The following is a 22199-nucleotide window of genomic DNA, read 5'->3' as shown; positions in this document are numbered from 1 at the left end:
TCTGACCCATGGCCACAGTACCACCATCCACCCGGACCATCCCTGCATGCGGCTGTGACACTTCAGCGCACGGTCCCGTCCTCTGCCCGGGGGATGTTGATGGCGGCCCAGGGGGAAGGGGCCAGACTCACCTGGGGCTGAGGTAAGACCACCCCTCACACACACACTTGCGCTCAACGTACATGACACCCCCGCACGCTTTGGACAGAGCACAAAGGCAGCTTCTGTAGGTGTAACATTGACTTTAATAACCAAAGGAGTTCATGCACGTGCCCTAGCCCCTAAAACTCATCTGTGCCCTGCACCCGTGCCAACTTACTCAGTGTCTAATTGTTTGGCCTTACAGGCCCTTTGACTATGTCTACGTGGTTCCCCGGACGGTACAGTAGAACTGGAGGTGGACTCCTGTGATTCCTGCCCTCTGACACTGGATCCCTTTGGCTGCCGTTTCCTGGGGCGTCCTGGCCTAGATGGGCCAGGCTGCGGCCCGGGCGACTAGGATGGCGAGCTGCTAGCCTGTCCTGCCCGTTGCCCACCCGATGCACCTGGGACGGAAGGGGGGGGGGCGGGGGGAGTCCGAGGTGTCGCGGTGTACCGGGACCTCCCCTACAGGGGTACCGGGACGGACCACACCAACTCCTCCTCCCTCGGGGTGCCCGATGGCCCCCAGGCCTCTACATGGGTGGGGGATGCGAACGGACTGGCCATCCGACGCCCCCCCGACATCTGGCGCTGCCAGTCCTGGAGGCCCCTGCTGGTATCGACAGGGGTCTGCAGGTTTGCAGCCATGGAGCCCAGGGGGTTGGCAAACCCTGTCTGTGACAGTGCGACGTCACCTCGCACATGGCCACTGGCGCCGATGCCCTCAGCGATGGCCTGCAGAGACTGGGCCATGGCCTGCTGAGACTGGGCCATGGCCTGCAGAGACTGGGCTATGGCCTGCAGAGACTGGGCTATGGCGTTGAGCGCCTCTGCCATCTGGCGCTGGCACTGGCTCATGGCCTCCTGTGAGAGGGCAGCCATGTCCTGAGCCACAGACGCCGCCTGCACGGAAAGCCGCAGGCCTCGCAAACCGTTCCCCATGTCTGACACCGTCGCACCCATTGCCTCGACCGCGGACGCCACCCGTGCGGTGTCGGCCTGGGTGGCACGCATGACCGGGACCACTCCCAGCTCCTGGACGCGTCACCCTCTTCGCTCGTCTCCGGGTCGGTGGTTGCATCGGATCTATGTGTGGGTGTGGTAATTGCAGGAACCCGGGATCCATCTGGGCGGCAGATGTTCGCTTGAGCTGGGCTGCCCTCCTACCGCCCGGCCCCTCTGCTGCTCCTACCTCCACCTGCTGTACCGGGACAGCTGTGTTGTGCGCACCAGTGAGTGTACCAGACGCCTCATCACTAAAGTGCCCAACCGAGGTGAGTGTTTCTGCGATGGTGGACGGTGTTGGTGACAGCAGTGGCGTTGTGTCGTGCTCTTCGTCCCACTCTGAGTCCATGGCACTTTGGGGTGGGGGTTCGTCTCCACCCATCCACTCGGAGTCACTGTCCGGTATTTCGTCTTCCTGGGTAGTGCTGTCCCGGGTAGTGGTGTCCCGGGTAGTGGTGTCCCGGGTAGTGGTGTCCCGGGTAGTGGTATCCTGGGTAGTGGTGTCCTGGCTCGGATGTGACGGGGGCCTGTGGCTGCCCCCCTCGTCGCTGGGTGGTCGCTCCCGCATGTGACGGGGGTATCGTCTCCCTGTTGCTCCAGGTCTCTCCGTCTCCCGTGGTGTGCGAGGGGCATCCTGCGGGCGTCGCATGCTGGAGGGTTCGGGTCTCTCCGTCGCCCGTGGCTCCGAGGGGCATCCTGCGGGCGTCGCATGCTGGAGGGTGCAGGTCTCTCCGTCTCCCGTGGTGTGCGAAGGGCATCCTGCGGGCGTCGCATGCTGGAGGGTCCGGGTCTCTCCGTCTCCCGTGGCCTCCGAGGGGCATCCTGCGTGCGTCGCATGCTGGAGGGTGCGGGTCTCTCCGTCTCCCGTGGTGTGCGAGGGCATCCTGCGGGCGTCGCATGCTGGAGGGTCCGGGTCTCTCCGTCTCCCGTGGCCTCCGAGGGGCATCCTGCGGGCGTCGCATGCTGGAGGGTCCCTGTCTCTCCGTCTCCCGTGGCCTCCGAGGGGCATCCTGCGGGCGGTCTGCATCTGCGGGGATGGGTGCCTGGACGTTTGGTCCTGCGATACACAATGAAGCATGCATGGTTAGACATCAGGCAGTGATCAGGTGATATGGGGGAGGGGGATGTAGGGGAGGGGGGATATGGGGACGGGCTGTCGGTGGCTCACTTGCTACTACGCCCCCGACCTCTGCATCAGCAACCTCCCGGTCCTCAGGTCCGCCAGCCAGTTCCAGGGCCCTTTCCTCGTGTTCGGTCAGTGGCCTCTCATCAGCGGGGCCTCCTCCTGTCCTCACATGCTCCCTATTGTTGTGTGCGCGCCTATCCTGTGGGGGGGGGGGTGGCAGGGGTAAAAGGCAACACTGTTAGGCAGGTATATGAATGCACGCCATCAGTTGCGCGTGCATTGCCGAGGTTAAGGTTAGGGCTGGATTCACTTGGGGATATGGGGGATGGGGGGATATGGGGGAGGGGGGGCTATGGGGAAGCGGGGATATGGGGGAGGGGAGATATGGGGAGGGGGGATATGGGGGAAGGCGGGATATGGGGGGAGGGGGGATATGGGGGGAGGGGGGATATGGGGGAGGGGGGGAATATGGGGGAGGGGGGAATATGGGGGAGGGGGGAATATGGGGGAGGGGGGATATGGGGAGGGGGGATATGGGGGAATATGGGGGAGGGGGGAATATGGGGGAGGGGGGATATGGGGAGGGGGTATATGGGGGAGGGGCGATATGGGGAGGGGGATATGGGGGATATGGTGAGGGGGGATATGGGGGAGGGGGGATATGGGGGGAGGGGGCATATGGGGAGGGGGGATATGGGGAGGGGGGATATGGGGAGGGGGGATATGGGGGAGGGGGGATATGGGGAAGGGGGGATATGGGGAAGGGGGGATATGGGGGAGGGGGGATATGGGGGAGGGGGATATGGGGGAGGGGGGATATGGGGGAGGGGGGATATGGGGGAGGGGGGATATGGGGGAGGGGGGATATGGGGAGGCTCACCCTGCCTGCTCTGACGAGGTCGTTCACCTTCTTGTGGCACTGGGTGTCTGTCCGTGGTGTCAGGGCCACAGCGGTGACAGCCTCTGCCACTTCCCTCCACAGACGCCGGCTGTGGCGTGGGGCAACTCTGCGGCCGTGCCCGGGATACAGGGCGTCCCTCCTCTGCTCCACCGCGTCCAGGAGCGCCTCCACATCCCGTGACTCGAATCTCGGGGCTGAGCGGCGGCCAGCCATCCGGTCGGGTGTTCCGGTCGGGTGGGGGGGAGCAGCGCGGCCTTATGAGCCGTCACGCCGTGCGGCGCGTATGACGCTGCACGGCGTGAACCACTGCGCAAGCGCGGATCCCGTTACGTCGCTGCTAGCCCATTTCTGGCCGGAGACTTTCGACCCATTTTTCCGACGTGACGCAAGTCGGATTTGCGCCGTTTTTTGCGCCGATCGCCGGACTTTCCGCTGATAACGGAGAATTTCGCCCCAGGTCTCCTGATCTTTGCCATTGTGTGTAATGTTGTACGGCTCCTTATAATAATATCCGAGTCTCAATATCTGAGAGTCTGGGACATCATCATTCTTGGGTAAAGATGCTGCATCCCCATGTTCTCAACAATAGATAGGTCTAAAATCCTTTGCCATTTATCTCATTACCATTTGCAGTAGCTTACATTATGCAAATTATCGCAACTGCCTACATGACAACAGCGTCAACAATTTACAACTAACTTATTGGATGCCAAGCACTTTAGTAATCCTGAAGATGTCAACAGCCCAAAGACCATGGCACACATATCCCATTTTGTTTTGTCTGGAAATGAGTACCTGTAATCTGGATGAAATTTAAAATGAGGAAAGAAATGGAATCAGTCGCATATTTTCTCATGAAAAAATGATTAATCAGATTTTCTATGTGTAAAGTTACCTGTGATTCGTCCTAGTTTTCCCTTGAACATACGACCCACAAATCCGGCCACATGCGCCCCTAGACTGACCCCAATCAGATGGAAAGAGTCCTCTGTGCTTCCATGTGACTGAAAAAATAGACGTTGTTCATTTATACTTAATCATTTTAAAAGGAATATTTAAAAATGAACTGAAATTTATCAAGATCTTTATGATTTTGCTGCATGCTGAAAATAGCTTTTATGAATGTGGAACAGTGTTCAAGGAGGAAAACGTAATGTGAGGAGTGGTCATAAAGTTAGTAGATACGACCAAAAATGTGGTTGAATATATAGATTGTGAGGTAGAGGTGCTTGAAGATATTGTTCTGGTCAGTGAGGCTGAAGGCTCTGTTACTGGTGATGGAATGGAGAGAAGGAGCGATATGTAGGAAACCTAAATTAGACTTCCAAAAAGTATGGAATGGGATGTAATATTAGTGAAGGCTACAGAGATAAGACAGCACTGTACTTTGGGAGGGTTATGGTGTTGAATTGGGAACAGGGGAGTTGGATTTTTTGTTTCGGAAACACAATTGCCAAAGTGGAAATTGAGGGTAAGTTAGAGATCCAAGTTTGCAAAGGATTTGATGTGCAGCATTAAGGTAATTGAAGTGGAAAGACAGCAAGCAAATAACAAAATATTTTACACATGTGTGTGTATATAAAGTTTTGATGCACAAGAGCAAATCTATGACATTTCATTGAACTCTAAGTAAAGCCAGTGCAAAAACACTTTACAAATATACTGTTAGCTGGGTCAATATATATCCATAGAATCCAAAGAATTCATAGAATCCCTACAGTGCAGTAGGATGCCATTCGGCCCATCGAGCCTGCGCTGACCCTGGTCCAATCCCACGCCCTAAGCCCACAACCTTTTAATCCCACTTAACCTGCACATCTTTGGAACGCGCAAACTCCACACAGTCACCCAAGGCCAGAATCAAATCCGTTGACCCTGGTGCTGTGAGGCAGCAGTGCTAACCACTGTGCCACTATGCCTCTGAATGTATCAGAGATCAGAGTTATAAACCACCATTTTAGGGGGGTATTGCTGTAAATTAATTTTATCTTCAGGGAAACAGATAATAATCTTGCAGTCATTTGACTGGAACAGGGCGGGTGGGTGAGGGTGAGCCGGCACATTTTCGACATGTTCCTGTCCCCATCATTTTCACTGGATAGACTACTTGGTGCAGTACTTTGGTTTCAGTATGATATTCCATAGTTGACGATGTTTTAAAATGGTGTTAACATAGCTGCTTGTTTGGACATACACTTTCAGTTAACATATTTATTTAGATACTTACAATCAAGTTTACTATGAGGGTAGAAACATTAAATCCAAGCAGAGCGGAATTCTGCACTGCATTATGGTATGTAGCTGTCGAACCAATAATCCAATCGACAACAACAACATTCACATCCATTGCACGAATCAATTCTTTTGCCAAGGTGTCAATCCAAGAAGGTTTTCTTCCCGTGATCCTCAAAAAAATGACAAAATGTGGGGGATAATGAAACATCACTGTAAAAATGTTCAAACACCTCACAATTATACCTGAAATTGTGTGTTACACCACTAATGAATAAACACTGAATGGATTTATCTGAATGGCTTGCCATTGTGCAAATTTGGAGTTACAGTGCTCTTTTGAAATAAACTTCTTTTCTCTCCTTTTTTAAACAAGTTGGCATTCTTCATCTATGGATCATAATTTGTTGTCAAAATAACAATGAGGCTAATGTGCAGTCATTACTTTTCTGCAAATGTTACAATAACTTCAGAAAATTGCCCGATGCGTGGTTAAACTCAAATATCCAAACATTGCTGTCCTAGTTCTGTCTCTCTAATTTTAGCCTTGTTACTCTCTACTGTTAGCCTTGTAGCCAACTACAGGTAATTAACTGCTGGAAGCCTCTTTCTTTGTTCCTCTCTTTCTTTCTCAGACTTTCCCCTGTCAAAGCGGCACGGTGGCACAATGGTTAGCACTGCTGCCTCACGACATCGGGGACCCAGGTTCGATCCCGGCCCTGGGTCACTGTTCGTGTGAAGTTTGCACATTTTCCCTGTGTCTGTGTGGGTCTCACCCCTGATGTGTTGGGTGCTCTGGATCCGTGGAACACATACAGGCCACCAACACTTAAAATAGTGCAACACTATTTTATTAAGTCAGAAACCGTTGAACATACTTTCTGTGGGTTAACACGATATTAGATTGTACTAAAGACCTATGCCTTGTCCTAACCAGTCTATGCACTCAGCACATGGTGAAGATCTGTAAGCTGTAAGCTCTGTCCTACTAGGAGGCTGTATCTCGAATGAGCGGGAACTCTGATGCCCCCTGTCTTTATAGTGCGTGTGCTCCAACTGGTGTTTGGCTGTGGTGTTGTGTGTGTTAATTGGTCCTGCTGTGTGTCCATCAGTGTGTGTGTATCTGCACCATGATATACTGGTGTATATTATGACAACCCCCACAACCCAAAAATGTGCAGGGTAGGTGGATTGGCCACACTAAATTACCCCTTAATTAGAAAAAAAATGGACACTTAAAATTTAAAAAAGATGTCACTCTACCCCCTGTCTGGGATTTTGTGCCCCAGGCGGGAACTCTTCTTTTGGGATCGCTCCCTACCTTCTTCACCCTGTCCCCTGTCTGGGACTCCTTTTTTGGGAGCTCCCCCTGTCTGGGAGTCTTCTTGATTATCATTCTCCTCTCCCAGTCACATGATCTGGATTTGTGATCTTTCCCTCATGCAGGTGCACTGCAGTCAGGATAAGCCAATCCCTTTAACTGCCGGATTGTGCAGACGCTGCCTACTCCACCTGCACATGCTCTAAACTCCCACGGCTATTGGGCCTTGGAGTTCCTGAACCCCGCTCATCGATATGCTAAGTTTGGATCTCGCAACAAGCCTCATTGCTTCAGGTTTTAATTGTTGGGGGAATAAAAATTTTAAATGTTAAACTTTGTTTTTGAAAATTGCTTTTCCTCTCTTTTTTTCTCCCTCTTTCTTACTTATCCAATCTTACTTTCCCTTCCCTTAGTTCTCTTTCTGTATCTGAATTGACATTAAATCCACACATACTAATTTACATGTTCTTCTGTCCGTGTGGAGTTTGCACATTCTCCCCATGTCTGCATGGGTTTCACCCCCACTACCCAAAGATGTGCAGGTTAGGTGGATTGGCCACGTTAAATTGCCCCTTAATTGGAAAAAAAAATAATTGGATAATCTAAAAAAAATTTAAATTTTTTATATGTTCTTCTCAGGGTTGTTAATTTTCACAATCCTTCAATCTGATTTAATGAAGCAGACAAACTGTTCTTGTCCTGCTCACTCAGGTCCCAGTATCCCTCACTGGGACATCATCAGCTCGCACACTTTCACTGGGTTGCTAAGCAAAAAATATAAAAGCTGAAACATGTAAGGGAAACTCTAACTAACAGCAGATTATGGCCCTTTCAGTTTGGTAAAGGTGTTCCACAGTTATCAGACTTGCCAACCCCATGCCTCATAAATCAAGAGATTTTAAAAACAAAATTTGGTCTGAAAATCATCTGCTGCTATTTTTTTCAAACGTATAACACAAATGGATTGCCAGTCGGTTTACATGGCTTGTTTAATCTCTAATAGATCAGAACTCTTTGCAGAAACAAAGAATACTACACCTGGAAATGCTTTACAACTATTTTTTTAATCATACTTGCTATCTTGGTATGATTATGGCTATTCACTTTGTTCCACTCTCTTTCATGGTCCCCATAGCCCTGTAACCTTCTCTTTTTCAAGTATATATGTTATAGAGAAACCTACTTCTTTCCCTCCTGTCACTGTCAATACAAAGATTAAATGATTGCTTTACACACGGTATTGAGACACCTCGCAGAAGGAGCAATGTGTGCAGTGCATACCAGAACCCGGGATGGGCCGAGTAGCTGTCAGCTAGAACGCTGGACATGGAGACATAGACCTTAGGTGTTGGTGAGTTCAGATATTTAAAGTATGTAGTGTCAGAGCGAGGGGAAAATGGGGGAGTAGAGAGGAGTCCTGCGTTGATGGTCAAGAAATGTTTTTGCTGTGTGCCACGTGTGATGAGCCACTGAGGTCAAAACTAACCCCCAGTATCCGAAGAGCTAATAGAGGAAATAAAGGAATGTGAGGATCCAACTCCCACAGTGAGAGTCAGTGCACGAGGACTGACCCATCTCCCGCTATGGGCATGAATTTGTTGGTCACACTGTGAATTTCAGTAAGAGCTAGGCAGTCAACCAAAGGCAGATAGCTTACTAGGACAAGGTAGAAAACCCTTTGAGAGGGAGCTGTGTTCTGGTTTGGCTGGGAAGATCCCAGAATGGAACCAGGCTCAAAAGACCATTGTTGGGATTCTCCATTCTTGAGACTAAGTGTTGACGCCGGGGAAGGATTTGTGGGCTTCCACGACAGCAAAGCTGATGCCACACCTGGACCGATTCAGCGACTGTTAAAGGACTAGCACCGGCGCCATGTGGAACACAATCGATTCGAATGAGAGATGGTGTGGGATTTGCCGGTTTCGCAATTGACACTCAGGAGGCTGACAAGCTGCAGCCACATATATACATTTCACGCCCCGCACACACCATCCCAGCCAACAAGGTGGCAGCAGGGAGAGCGGCCCCAAGATTCACCGATGCAGAATTTGGGACCCTCCTGGACGCCGTGGAGAAGAGGCGGGCCACCCTGTACCTCGGCCCGGGAAGGAGGTTGCCAGCTGCCGCTGTACTCCAACCTGGGCGCAGGTGGCAGAGGTCGTCAGCATCGCGGGTAACACCATCCGGACCGGCCTGCAGTGCCGTAAAAAACTGCATGGTCTCCTTAGGGCAGCCAGGGTTAGTAGACAGCACTGTACCCCAGGCACCAACCACCGTCCGACGCACCCGTAACCCCAACCGCTCCCCCAACCCGGAAGATGGGTGAACCCCAGCCCTGTCCCACATGCCGGCACTCACATCAGCCGCCATGGCCGGGTGCCCTGGCCACTGAAGCCGCCAGCTACCCACCCCCTGGGCTGCGTGTGTCAGACAGTCTAACACTGTGCATTTTGTTTCCCGTCCCCCCCCAGTAAAAAGCCACTCATAACCGCAGGGAGCGAGAGAAGACTGGAGTGGGACCGCAGGACCTGTGGCCCCTCACCGGGGCAGAGCAGCGGGCCCTGGACATGGTCGGCGGACCTGAGGAAAGGGCAGTCACCAAAGTGGAGATCGGCCTCGGGTGAGGAAGTGAGACCCTGCTGAGTTACAGTTCACCATGACACGTGTGCCACCCCCCCCCAACGCCACCCTCACCCCTATACCACCCTCACACCACCTGCACCCACACACCACCTGCACCCACACACCACCTGCACCCCTACACCACTCACACACCAACTTCACCCTCACATCCCCAACCACCCTCACAGCACTCTCACGCCCACATCACCCTTAATACTGCACCACCCCCACACCCTCAGTACCCCCCAGCCCACAGTCTAATCATGCATCTTGTCTTATGTCTTGCAGGACCTGCTTCTGATGTGGTGGGCCCTTCTGATCTCCCTCGCCCCCAGCTACAGCCACAGCCAGTCAGAGCCCCGGCTGCTGAGCTGCGACGATGACACCAACACAGACTTGACCCACATGCCTGAGACCCAGGACACCCCAGAGCCAGAGTGTGATTATAACGCCGATTTCCCATCACAGCTGTCTCCAACACCCTTCCCCATCCGAGAGACACTCACCTCATTTGGGCACTTTAGTGATGAGGCTCCTGGGAGACAATCTAGTGCTCATCAGACAAATGCTCCAGTAGTTTAGATGGATGTAGGAACTCCCGAGGGGGAGGACGGTCGGAGGGCGGGCCGACCCCAGGTACCAGCTGCTGTCAAGCTGGGTTTCAGGCTTCTAGAACAGACAGTCCCATCGGTCCTGAAGATGGAGTTGCAGAGTCAGGGCCGACATGAGGTGTCACCAGTGAGCATCCAGCACCTGCAGGCCCTGGTTGCAGGAGGTCGTGATGGCCATGCTTGTCACCCAGGCCAACACGGCACGGGTGCCGTCCGCGGTGGAGGCTTTGGGGGAGCGAAGATTTTGGCCATCGATCAGCATGTCCAAGGCCTGGGGCTCTCTGTACACCCGCTGAGGCTGAGGCCAGGACAGAGCCATCTGGACATTGCAGCTGCGCACCTGAGTGTGGCACAGTCACAGCGGGCCATGGCTGAGAGCGTCGACGGCATTGTCCGGGCGCTGGCCGACGTGGCACAGATGCAGAAGGAGATGATCCAGTCCCAGAGAGAGATAGTCACTGGCTGATGTGACATTGACCCAGAAGGTGGTGGCACAGTCAATGGGTGATGTGGTGCAGTCCCAGAAGTAGGTGGTCCACTCCCTGTGGTCCATGGCCATGAGAATGCAGACCCTGGTTGAGATGGCAGCAAGCCTCCAGGACTGGCAGTGCCAGGTGGCGGGGAACCTCAGGGGATAGCTCCGCTTGCATCCCCATCCCATGGAGTAGCTCGGGGGCTATCAGGCACCCCTAGCGAGGAGGAGCTGATGGAGCCTGTGCTGGTGACTCCAGCAGGGGAGGTGCCGGAACACTGCAGTACCTTGGATTCCCCTTCCTGTCCCGGGCTTATCTAGTGGGCAGCGGGCAGAACAGGGTGGCACCACTCCACCTGGGATACCCGAGCAGCAGCCGGGCCCATTCAGATGACCGCTTCCAAAGCGGACCCAGGTCGTTGGGCTAGTATCACAGCAGGCCACCTCCACCCCTGCTGTATTATCTGGGGCTCCACCTAGACACAGCATTAGGGCCCGTAAGGCCAAAAAATTAGACACCAGATAAGTTGGCATGCGTGCAGGGCACAATTTAGTGATAGGGCTAGGGCACAAATCTGTATATATGTTTTCATATTAAACACCTGTTCACAATGTTACAACCTGCCTCGGTGCTCTGTCAGAAGGATGTGAGGGGTGGGTAGGTCTGGGTTGGCTGCAGAGGAAGCGCAGGTGGGGTGGGGTGGGGGTGGGGGGGCAATTGCCAGATATTGGCTTGGCTGTGGGACTGCATTTCAGCCAGCGCTCACCGCTTTGATGTCACTCTGACTCCATGAACTGACTCTTACAGTGAAAGGCAAATTAAAGTTTCTTCCCTTTCGATAAAGCTAGGTGAGTCTTCGGGTTTCATTTAAATCCTGATGAACCTGGGGCTGAATTCTCCGCCGTCAGGAATTCTCCATTTTGTTGGCAGCCCGGGGGTTTCCCGACGGTGTGGGGCTGCCCCACAATGGGAAACACCAATGACCAGCCGGTGAAACGGAGAATTCCCGACGGCATGCCACACCAGAAATCTGTGGGTGGGACGGAGAAACCCACCCCATGTCTCTTCAATCTGAGCAGGAGTTCCCACCCACATTCCTGCATGGTGAACCATATAGACTTGCTATTTCTATATCCCTGCTCTCTCTCTTGGAACCTTGCAGACTGAGCTATGGGATTCAGGGATATCTTCAGGATAAACTTCCACTCTCAAAGCCCAATATCATGTTAATGTGTATTTTATGGACCTTGTATCCAGGGAGAAATGTTGATTTGCTATCTTTTAGACACTGACTTTATTATACCTTAGAATTAAATAGAGAGTTTCAAGTATAACAGTTCACAACTTGACATTCCCTGGGACTTGGAAACTACTAGTCTATCCATCATCATCACAGATGCCCAGGTCATTTTTTTAAATAGGTGTGAATACCCTGCACCTTCTTCACAGCAAGACAACCTTGGTCTCCCTTTAATTGCAGAATTCAGAATAGGTCAAATTGCCTCCTTCTTTCTTCCATTTCCCTAAATTAAAGACACAATGCGGAATTTTCCGATATTTTTTCAAAGTGTAAGTCCTGGTGAGAAAACCGGGGAGAATCCTGCCGGCGCTGACGATGGGAAAACCTGCCATATATTCAGCCTCATGAACACCTATTTTTCCCATGTGTTTCACGCCATGTTCGTGGCAATTGCCTCTGAATCTCATGTCCCGGGAAAACTTAACTTCTGTAATCAGTGGGGCGATCCTTTAAACACCCTCCCAGCACTTGTTTCAAGTCCAGTCGGGGGCATAGCTGGTGGGCAGACAGAACCACATTTCACGGAGGGAGCCCTCACCAAACTTCTGGATGGTGTTGAGCAGATGTTTGACATCCTGTACCTGTGATCAGCCAGACGTCCAGTAGGCAAGGTAACCAACCCCGCCTGGAAGACTATGGCCATGACAGTGAGTGGAAGGGGCTACAGTGCTGAAAGAAGATGAATAACCTTCTTCATGCGGTCAGGGTAAGTCTGCCTCCTCATGTCTCCAGCTGCACCTCTTCACACACCAGACAGACCTCCATGGTGATCTCTTGCCTAGCCACCTCACAGGATCCCAACACTTGTCATGATGCCCCATCCCTCATGCTCCCCATTATCCCCCCCAGTAGATAATCTGTTCCTTTCCTCCCCTCCACACTCCCACTAACCTCTCACAGACTTCATCACCATCTGACCTGGCAGAATTCCTGCCTAAACTCTCCCCATTTGTCTCATTGCAGGACAAACCCGAGAACAACCGGTGTGAGCGGACACAGCCTGCTGGAGTCATGCCTGAGCTGAAAACCCTAACCCCATTTGAGGAACAAGGATTTGAGCTGGCCAGCAAGGAGTAGGACAGCACCTGTGCAGAGGGTGAGGTGGGGACACCAGACAAAAGTGAGAACCCTCAACACATGTAGTCATGGTGTAAGCCTCACGTGAGGTTAACTTTCCCCCATCAGTCTGCCCCAGTGATGTACTAATGACATCTTGCTTCCCTTGCAGGTCAATCAGTCGACCAGCCCTGACCATCCCTGCACCCTCTGGAGACCACAGACCAGAGAAGCTCTGAGGGAGACATCTCGGAGACAAGCTTCGAGGAGGCATCGCAGCTGCCACCGTGCTCTCCATAACTTGGTGGGAATAAGCATAGGTAGTTTTTTTGAGTCACTCACTGGTGAGTACCTCACGGCTGAAGATCCACAACAGGTGAAGGAAGGAATGTTCCAGGAATCCGGTACTTGGAGGGATGCTGGAGCTCAGGGCTCTGCCAATGAAGTGCCCCAGAGTACGGTTGTTCCAGAGCTGCTGAATCTGCAGAGGCAGAGTCGTGAGCATCAAGAAGGGATGAAAGTATCCCTACTCAAACTGCAAGGCTGACTGGAGGAGTCCCATCACCTTCTGTCCGAGGAGATGGTGCCATCACTCCAATGCCACAAGGTCAACACTGCGAGGGTGGAGTCTCCTGCGGAGACCTTGGCGCAGGATGTGCATTCCAAGGCAGGGGATGTCTGCTCCATGGTTAAGTTCATGACTCAAACGGGCACATGCCTGCATGATGCACATCGCGTGGTCATAGACGATCTGGACATTGAGGGAGTCGTCCCTTGTGGTTCCCAATGTCACCCCATGCAACCATGGGGAACATGGGGAACACAGAACCATGTGGGTGCAGTCAATGACACTCTGGACCTGGGGCATGCCTGCAATGTGGGCGAAGCCCATGGCATTGCCGACCTGGTTTGCCTGGTCCCAGTTTAAGTTGATGTACTTGGGGCCCTCGCTAATAGCACATCTGTGGCCACCCTTATGTACTTGTGCACTGCCGACTGGGAGAGGCCACACAGTCACCCGTGCAGCCGTGAAACAAGCCACTGGCAAAGAAGTTCTGAACAGCAGTAACTTTAAGGGTCGCAGGTAATGGATCACCTCTCAGTCCATGTGGTGCCAACTCTTGTATCATGTAGTACAGGTGGTCCACCCAGGGTGACTTCTCCAGCACTGAATCTCTGATATCTGGAGGTAGGTAGTTCTGTGGTGGAATACCCATGGCCAGTGGTGTCTCCTCCAAGGCTCCGCTGTCTGCCACCCTGCTCCGGGAAGATCAATGGGCCCTGCTTTCCCCTCCTCTGCAGGACGCTGGTCCTGGCTGCGTGCAGCAGGTCGATGTTGCTGCTGCTGCTTGATCGCAATCAAAAGAATTATCAGCTCAACTGGCCCCATGATTCTCCCAAATTAAATATTGAAAGGAAGAGAACATTACAATTAATGATGAGGAGTCCTGACAATGCCCTGACCCACAGCCCTCTCAGGATCTGGGACATCCACCAATGTGCCTCCCCCTCTGTGAGCACTATTCCAATGAGCCTCACTCTCTCCCGTCACACAATAGCCACTTCCTGATGGGTGCCCCTCTCAACTCCACCTCAATGAAGCGCTTTGGCCCTTGAGAGCCTCAGCAGGTTGTGTGACACCCCAAGGATGAGGAGTGAGAGCAGCTGAGTGCATTCAATGGACCTGCGTTCTAACCTCATGGGGGAACGAGACGCTTCCACATGTCATCTCTGACTGATGAACAAAATCATCAGAACACTTTGCATTGGGTCCACACCTGTGGCACCTTTCTCTTATGGAGACATGAGTATTAGCCTTAGGGTTCAATGCTTCCAAAGAGTTAACATTGGGTGCCGATCAGTGACCCACTCATGCATTGCAATGCTGACTATATTGGTACAATTGACTCATGAAGGGAAGGTCAGGGAGCTGATTAGGTAACTGGCTTCCCCCATGTGGGAGATGAGGCACACCTGATGCATGAGAAGACTGCAATTTGCAGTCTTGTTCATCCTTAGATGGCACTCTCATTCCCCCAGCTCTCATGGGCTGCAGATTAAATGAGCCTTCCAAATTTAACAGCCAAACTTGGACTTCCAGACAGCTCATGCCCTCTGACTTCAAAGTGCAGCCTGAGTGTAGGGGTTCATTCTGACTGCAGTGTGTGAAGGTCTTCAGTCTTCATGAGGCTGGGAACGACCCCTTGTCAGAGTCCCCCATGCAGCCTGTCATCTCAGGGGACCCCACCCAGGGACCTCACTGTTGTCCCCTGTGTTTACCATGTGGATTGAATTGCTCCCACTCACGTTCCAGCTGCCACTCTGGATGGGCAATCCCTCAGCAGTTATATCGGCACAAGCCCAGCACGGAGGATTCTGGAGGCGCTACCAGCAGACCCCTGTAAACCTTGAGGCTTCCAGCAATGAAGGGCTGCTGAGGCCTGTGAGCGACCCCGCCTACCGAGATACCAAGACTGAATTACTCCCCCACTCAAGTCCCGAGTTGCACTTATCTGGGTCCCCCATGTCATTTCCGGTGCCCCCTCTGCAAATGACATCCTGATGGCGACCTGAGCCACCTTCGATATCCGCTCTGGAGGTGAGGTCGCCAGGTTCTCAGTTTTAAGCAGCTGTTGTAAATCGTGCCAGTGTGATGCCACGGTGGCGACTGATGAATATTTGGTATTAGGGGGGGGGGGGGGAGTCCTGGTGGAAGGGCTCGCTAATGATTAAATTAGTTTCCCAACCTTCGATGGCGAGATTCCCGTTATGTCAATGACGAGCGGCCTGGGAAATCGGAAAATGTGATCTTGCCAGTGGGAATCGTATTTCCCGATCCTCTCCATATTTTGCACTTGCGACGCTGTTCCCATTGACTGCTAACGTGGCCTGAAAACCTCCCCAACAATTTTTATCTTTATACATTTGAAACATGACAATCTTATAATTTGTATTACAATTAAAACAGTCCACGCAACCTGCTGACTCAGAGGCAAGAGTGCGACCACTGAGCCAAGGCTGACATTGTCTGAGCAGACAGCAAGGACACCCACCCAAAACTGGGACGTTCTGTGCATATAAATCCATTCCAATTCTCGTCCTGTACCTGGTGGTGCACTAAGACAGACTTTCCTCTGTTTTCATAGATAGTTATTCTTGGAGCAGGTTGCTAGTCTGTCACCAGAGGTTTAGAGCGTGTAGGGTGCCACTCTAGATCAAGCATGGCTGACCACCTGCTCTTACTGCCAGCCATTGGCATGTTTGGAAGCATTTGCAGGTTGGCACACAACCAGTTTGGTCACGTAATGGATGCACCTTCCTTGGCAATCAAGTCCTGAAATGGGACTCGAACCAGGATCATCTGGCTCAGAGGCAGTGTCACTACCCACTGCGCCACAAGACCTTTGCAAATAAATTTTAGCTACCAATGATGTTATCGGGATTCAACTGCAAATTCACTGGTGGCCTGAGTGTGGATGCCCCTGCAGCGGGAACACCCAGAGGCAGGAGAGGTTCAAGAGAATGGTCCCCTGAGTTCAACAAGAAAAGCTTACACCAGGAGCTCCCCATTTTCTTAACATGAGTTCCTCTCGAGGCAATCCCGGCATTCATGTGTTGTCAATGGGCGACCTTTGGGCTATAGGATTTTCCATCTCATTCCACCAATAATCCACCTAAAATGTGATTTATATGAGGGACATTTGGGAGGTTACAATAGGCTGGACACCATTTTCATAGCAACAGGTGGGTTTCCAATATACCTCATTAACACCTGCCCACAGTTAAAATAATTTTATTGTAATTTTGCACCGTAGGCACACAAAGAATAACTTTTACGGCTTGCTTGTCGGTATATCTTACAAGAGTTCACGAAGAAAATCTGAAATTGTCAGATTACCTGTACCCGTGCATTATTAGCTTGGTGGGCAGACTTCCATTAAAGTTTGAATTTTGAATGTCATTGTTGTTATTGACAGGCTGGGCACAATCTGGGTTCCTGCGGGTGAGCAGCATAAATTGGACATTGGGGTCCAACCTTTGTAAAAGATTCCTCCAGGAAGAAGTTTGAAAGTCAGAACAGTTCTGTGAAATATTCCCATTAACTGCAATATAAACAAAGGTTTTCCTTACTTTTTGACCTTTTAGGACGCACTATTTGAATCTAGTCTGTCATGTGTTCCAATTCTATTCCCTCACCTAGTGGTGCATTAAGGCAGACTTCCGTCTGTTTCTATAGCTAATTATGCCCGGAACTGGTCACTGAGCGCTGCCCTGCATCAAGCATGGCTGACCAGAGGTCTCGCTCGCTCTTCCCACCATCCATTGGTGTGTTGGAAGAACTTTGCAGTTGATACTCAACCTTGTTTGGATGTGTTATGAACACACCTTCCTTGGCCACCTGGTCCTGGGGTGGGACTTGAACCCAGAGCTTCTGGCTCAGAGGCAGGGACACGACCCATGGCACCACAAGACCTCTGGGCATGTGTGTAAGTAGCTAATTGGAATATGTTAAGATTGATATAAATGAAAAATTCTGTTCCGATTTTACATTGTTCTGATTTCCAGGATTATAAATGCACTAAATTGTTACTTCATTAGTGAAACAGTTAAAACAAAGTTGAAAAACTGGCTGTAAAAGCATGCTGACGAATAAACCACTGTCAAGTTAGCAATGAAGTTAGCTTATTTGCACGCACTGCCGAAACCTGTCATCAACCCAGCTTTGTTGCCTCATGTTTATCTGTGTCGAGGTGCCCTCCTTCAGTTAGGAAGGTCAGTTGTTAAAGGATTATTTCTCCAGTACCGCACTGGATAGAAGAAGGGGCACTTAGTGAATTGACTCTTTGTAGATTGTTCTGCTGAACTAATTGCTGATAGAGTTAAGTGATTTTTTTAGTATATGGTTAACAATAAATTTATTGTCTGTACCCAGTTGTCCTAAGGAAATATTGGTGGGGCCAGGTCAGAGGGCAGTTCAGAGTTAGCCACATTCACTGGAGAAGCATATAGACTGGCTGAGTAAGGACTGCAGGTCCCCTTCCTTAAAGGCCATTAGTGAACCATTTGGGTTTTCACAACAAGAGTTTATCATTCTCTGAAATAGTTCTTTGCTTGAATATAGGGCCATGAAAATCTGGGAGCACTGCCTGTGTGGCGGATGGCAGAGACTATTGTCTTCTGGTGCTGCAACCTCTTTTTCTTCCTCCGCCTACTTATCCTGTTCCAGCTCAGCAGTGCACAGTGATTCTACTACAGTGCTCCCCTCATAGTCGCTGTCCATGTCTCCTGTGTAGATATAATTGGTCTGCTGAGATGCTTCTTGTTTTTCCAGGGGATGGAGCGGCTCTTGGCGGGTTTCAGATGGGTGGGGAGAAGCGGATTCGGAGGGGGGTCCTACACAGGGAGAGGCAGGCTGGGTGGGGGCGGGGGGGGGGGGGGTGTTTGGGATGCTGGAGCTGCTGAATTTGATGTTTTATTATTGGGCAGCCAATGTGCAAAAGGTGTCAGGGTGGTGTGGTGACCAGGAAGTTACTTGGTACTTGGGTGCGGATGCAATTGGGGTTGTGTAAAGGGTCTAGCTTCAATACGCTGCTGGCGGCGACTCTGCCATTTGCTCTGGCGAAATATTCCTCAAACCCGATGGTTGTCTCCACTTTGAAAATATGGTGACAACTCTGTCAGGGTTTTAAACTGTGGGCAGTGTCAACATGGGTTCCTATCTGTCGGAACCATTTGTCTGAGACAGTGAAATTGGATGTCACATTTGAGGGGCGGAAAGGTAAGGAGCTGGAGGAGGGGGTGAGGGATTTGTTTCTGAAGGCACTGTTTGCCAGCTTGGAAGAGTTGAAGGAGAAAACAGGACTTGGGGGTGGGGGGGGGGTGGATACATTCAGGTATTGGGCTTTGTTCGGCGGACATTTCCGACATTCCCAGTAACGTCCACTTCATTGGAGAGGATACTCTCCTGTGCGGGGTCGGAAGAGGGCAGCGCATCCAAGATGTATGGACGGATCTTGGGGGAAGAGTAGGTTTCGGTGAAAGAGGTGAAGGCTAAGTGAGAGGAGGAGCTGGGACCCATGTTGGAGGAGGAGGTATGGAGTAAGTCCCTCCGAAGGGTGAATGCTACATCATCCTGTGCGAGGTTGAGCTTGATCCAGCTCAAGGTGGTGTTCAGGGCACACCTCACCATGGCCAGAATGAGTTGATCTATTGTGGGGGTTGAAGATAGGTGCGAGTGGTATTCGAGAGGGACCACAAAACACACTCACATGTTCTGGTCCTGTCCCAAATTGGTGGGTTTTTGGGGGCCTTTCTTCAGCACCATATCAGCAATCCTAAATGCTGATTTAGAGCCCTGTCTGTTAGCTGCTATTTTAGGGGTGTCGGACCAGCTGGAGTTGAGGATGGGTGCAGGGGCGATGCCCTGGAATTCGCCTCGTTGATGTTCGGCATCGGATTCTGCTGAGCTGGAGATCGGCAATGCCACCGAGTGCCTCTGCGTGGCTAGGTGACTTGAGAGAGTTTCTGTCCCTCAAAGAGGTCAGGTTCACTGTGAGAGGGTTGATTAATGGGTTTTACCATAGATGACGGCCATTCATCCTGTACTTTAAGGAATTGTTCACGGTTATCTATTGGGGGGAGAGGGTTTTGTTTGGGTTGTATTTCCGTTAAGGGGAGGTATTCTTGTTGTTCTCTTTTGGATTTTTTTCTTTTGTTAATACATGTGTTAGTTTTGTTTTGCTTTGTAAATTTTTGAAATAAAATGTGAAAAGTTCAATAAAAATATTTTCTTGCAGGGTTGATGAAGTGGATCTATTTCCCACATTAAGTGGACTCGGTGATTTGCATGCAGATAAATATTAATACTTGAGGCCAGAACTATATTGCAATACAATAGCTAACCTAACATATCAATAACTAAACTAAATTATAAAATATATTACATTACCTGCTATGTAGCCTACCAGAAGGATCAGCGAGCCCAGTAAGTAAACTTTGTCCCAGCGGTCAGCCATTGTCTAGCCAGATGCTATTCCTCTCATCTTCCACAACAGTATGTTCATATCTCCAAAAGCAAGCACACATTTCATCACAAAGACTCATTTAGCAATCTGTAACTCGCGTTAATAATTTATAACCTTATCCTTATGTTCAGAAACACTTTATCTATCTCACAGAAACGTTGCCCTTAGCCCAACCATTCAACTTTCAGGTTTCAGCATTCTGTTGTGTTACAAAGCACTGCAAAGACGTTTTAGCTACAATCCCATTGGTTTAATCAAAGTTCATGAAATAATTATAATGCTTTAAATATGACGATCAAGTAGAAATGATCCTATCACATCAAAATCATTAAATGGTCAACAGATAACAGTCACAGCATAACATTTGCCCCAAGGTTATTTCTATTGGGCAAAGTTTACAGCTACATATCGGGAATGTTAAATGTCACATTCCTCCTTTGCCTTGCGCTCACTTGTAGTGTATTTTGATTAGCAGCAATTCCATCGAAAATAATCCAAACATTATCCCCATCCAGATTTTATTTGACGAAAGAACATCTCATTGAATTGAAGCAGGCGTATATCCACTGAAATAAGATGAAGAAGCTTATAAGTTTTATTTTCAACAAATCACCTTCTCGAGGGAAATTAAGGACAGGCAATAAATGCTGGCTGAGCCAGCAATGACCACACCCTGTGAATGAATAAATATATTTTTTTAAGTAATTTACCTATTTGGCAAAGCCGATAGAGTGAGATCGTTAAATGAAGAAAACTGGGCAAAGTGATACAAGGAGGCCCATGTGACGAGTATAGGTTTAAAAATTGTGACTATTAAAAATTCCAGAACAAATCCAGAGCCAGAGTGTTGTTCCAGTGAAAAAAACAGATGACAAGCTGACTTGCAGCTCCAATGAATTCATATGTCATTTGCAAATAACTACATTTCCCTCAACACTGCTGAGTCCTAGGCCAATGAATTACATAAAACCACATACAATTTTGACATTTTTACCACTCCTAATTTTCTCACTTTGCAAATCTTGGACTCCACAATCTGAACAATGGCAGGTAATGTTGGGGACTTTCGTTCTATGCTTTGGCAACATCAGTGGAAGCAATCCTAAGAGATGTTCTTTACCTGCTCGCAGTAACTCTTGTTGGATCTACTAATATTGTATACTGTTCAGCGTTATTTGCAGAATATGGTATCCTTTACTTCATGGCAATACCCAACTGGGTAGTACAAGACAAACTGGCTAATTAAACCAAGCCAAATAAACTGAGGGACAAGTTCTACACCTATAGGAAAGCCCCAGCATGTGTAAGGAGGTAAATGACTGATGTCCCCATTTGTGGTCTTCACTTATTTCTTGTTTAAAAGCTGGCCTCATGTGGTCTAAATCATAAAATGACTCAACGGCATTTGTGTTGATGCTACACCATACCCTCAGCATCATCCTGTTCCGCGGCTATTACTTTGATGCAGTCCCACACCCAAGAGAAGTATCTCATTCTGTACTTCTTCCAGATCACTAAATTATTCTCAAATATGTGCATCTGTGCTGGTGCCAGCTTTAAGTCATAATGAGTTCTGTGGTGAGATGTGAAGCTGCACGGGCTGTGGCGCCTATACGTATAAAAATAGGAAAAAAAACGCATGATAAGCACATAGTTCCTGCTGCACAGATCTATGTCATATTTCAAGATGCAACACTCAGCATTGCCCTTACTGAAGCAGTTTGCATGTTTAATGTACGCAATTATACTTGTATAAAACATAAGTGTGATTGTATCTTACAGCCTAAACATCATCCATAATACTCCTGGCGTTTGACCTCTGAACCTTCATTGTGGTCTTCCGTCAGTTGATAATCATAGGATGGCTACAGTGCAGAAGGAGGCCCATCGAGTCTGCATCAAACCTTCGAAAGACCACTCTATCCATGTCCATCCCACTCCCATCGGCATAAGATCGCATGCTCTTCTGACTGAGCTAGCCGGGCACACAACCTGCACATTAAGGGGCAATTTAACATGGCCAATCCACTTAACCCGCACAGCTTCAGACTGTGGGAGGAAACCCGAGCACCTGGAGGAAACCCACGCAGACACGGGGAGAACGTACAAACTCCACACAGACTCTGACCCCAAAGCCGGAATTGAACTCGGATCACTGGCGAGGTGAGGCAGCAGTGCCAACCACTGTGCCGCCCCTTGCTATGTTTCAATGCCTGGTTGGCTGAGGTAACTGATCAAAAGCAAGTGTACAAGGAGATAACAATGGTACAACCATTTATTTTTATTGTCTGTTTTAGGTGGTAGTGTAGATTTATAGCCTCAATATAGTTTACTGTCTATAAACCACATTGTCTACAGAATTTTAGAGAGCTGACAGTTTATTGGA

At 50.0% G+C, this 22199-nt stretch overlaps 1 protein-coding gene across 2 annotated transcripts in view; it reads right to left on the bottom strand.

Annotated features, from left to right (window-relative positions):
• pla1a (phospholipase A1 member A) overlaps positions 1-19853 on the bottom strand; it is a 66701-nt gene extending 46848 nt beyond the window's left edge. Inside the window, exons 1-4 of one of the 2 annotated variants that reach the window (XM_072513686.1) lie at positions 19738-19853; positions 16687-16891; positions 5401-5578; positions 4069-4177 (exon numbers count right to left, since the gene is read on the bottom strand). In XM_072513686.1, coding sequence (XP_072369787.1) covers positions 4069-4177; positions 5401-5578; positions 16687-16891; positions 19738-19804 — 559 coding nt within the window. In that variant the 5' untranslated portion in view covers positions 19805-19853. The remainder of the gene's footprint in view (positions 1-4068; positions 4178-5400; positions 5579-16686; positions 16892-19737) is intronic. The other variant, XM_072513687.1, reaches the window with a different exon arrangement.
• Between the last annotated feature and the right edge of the window lie 2346 nt (positions 19854-22199).

The sequence above is a fragment of the Scyliorhinus torazame genome, chromosome 8 (assembly GCF_047496885.1).
Source record: "Scyliorhinus torazame isolate Kashiwa2021f chromosome 8, sScyTor2.1, whole genome shotgun sequence".
In the NCBI taxonomy this organism is placed as follows: domain Eukaryota; kingdom Metazoa; phylum Chordata; class Chondrichthyes; order Carcharhiniformes; family Scyliorhinidae; genus Scyliorhinus; species Scyliorhinus torazame.
This window is presented reverse-complemented; position numbering and strand designations above follow the sequence as displayed.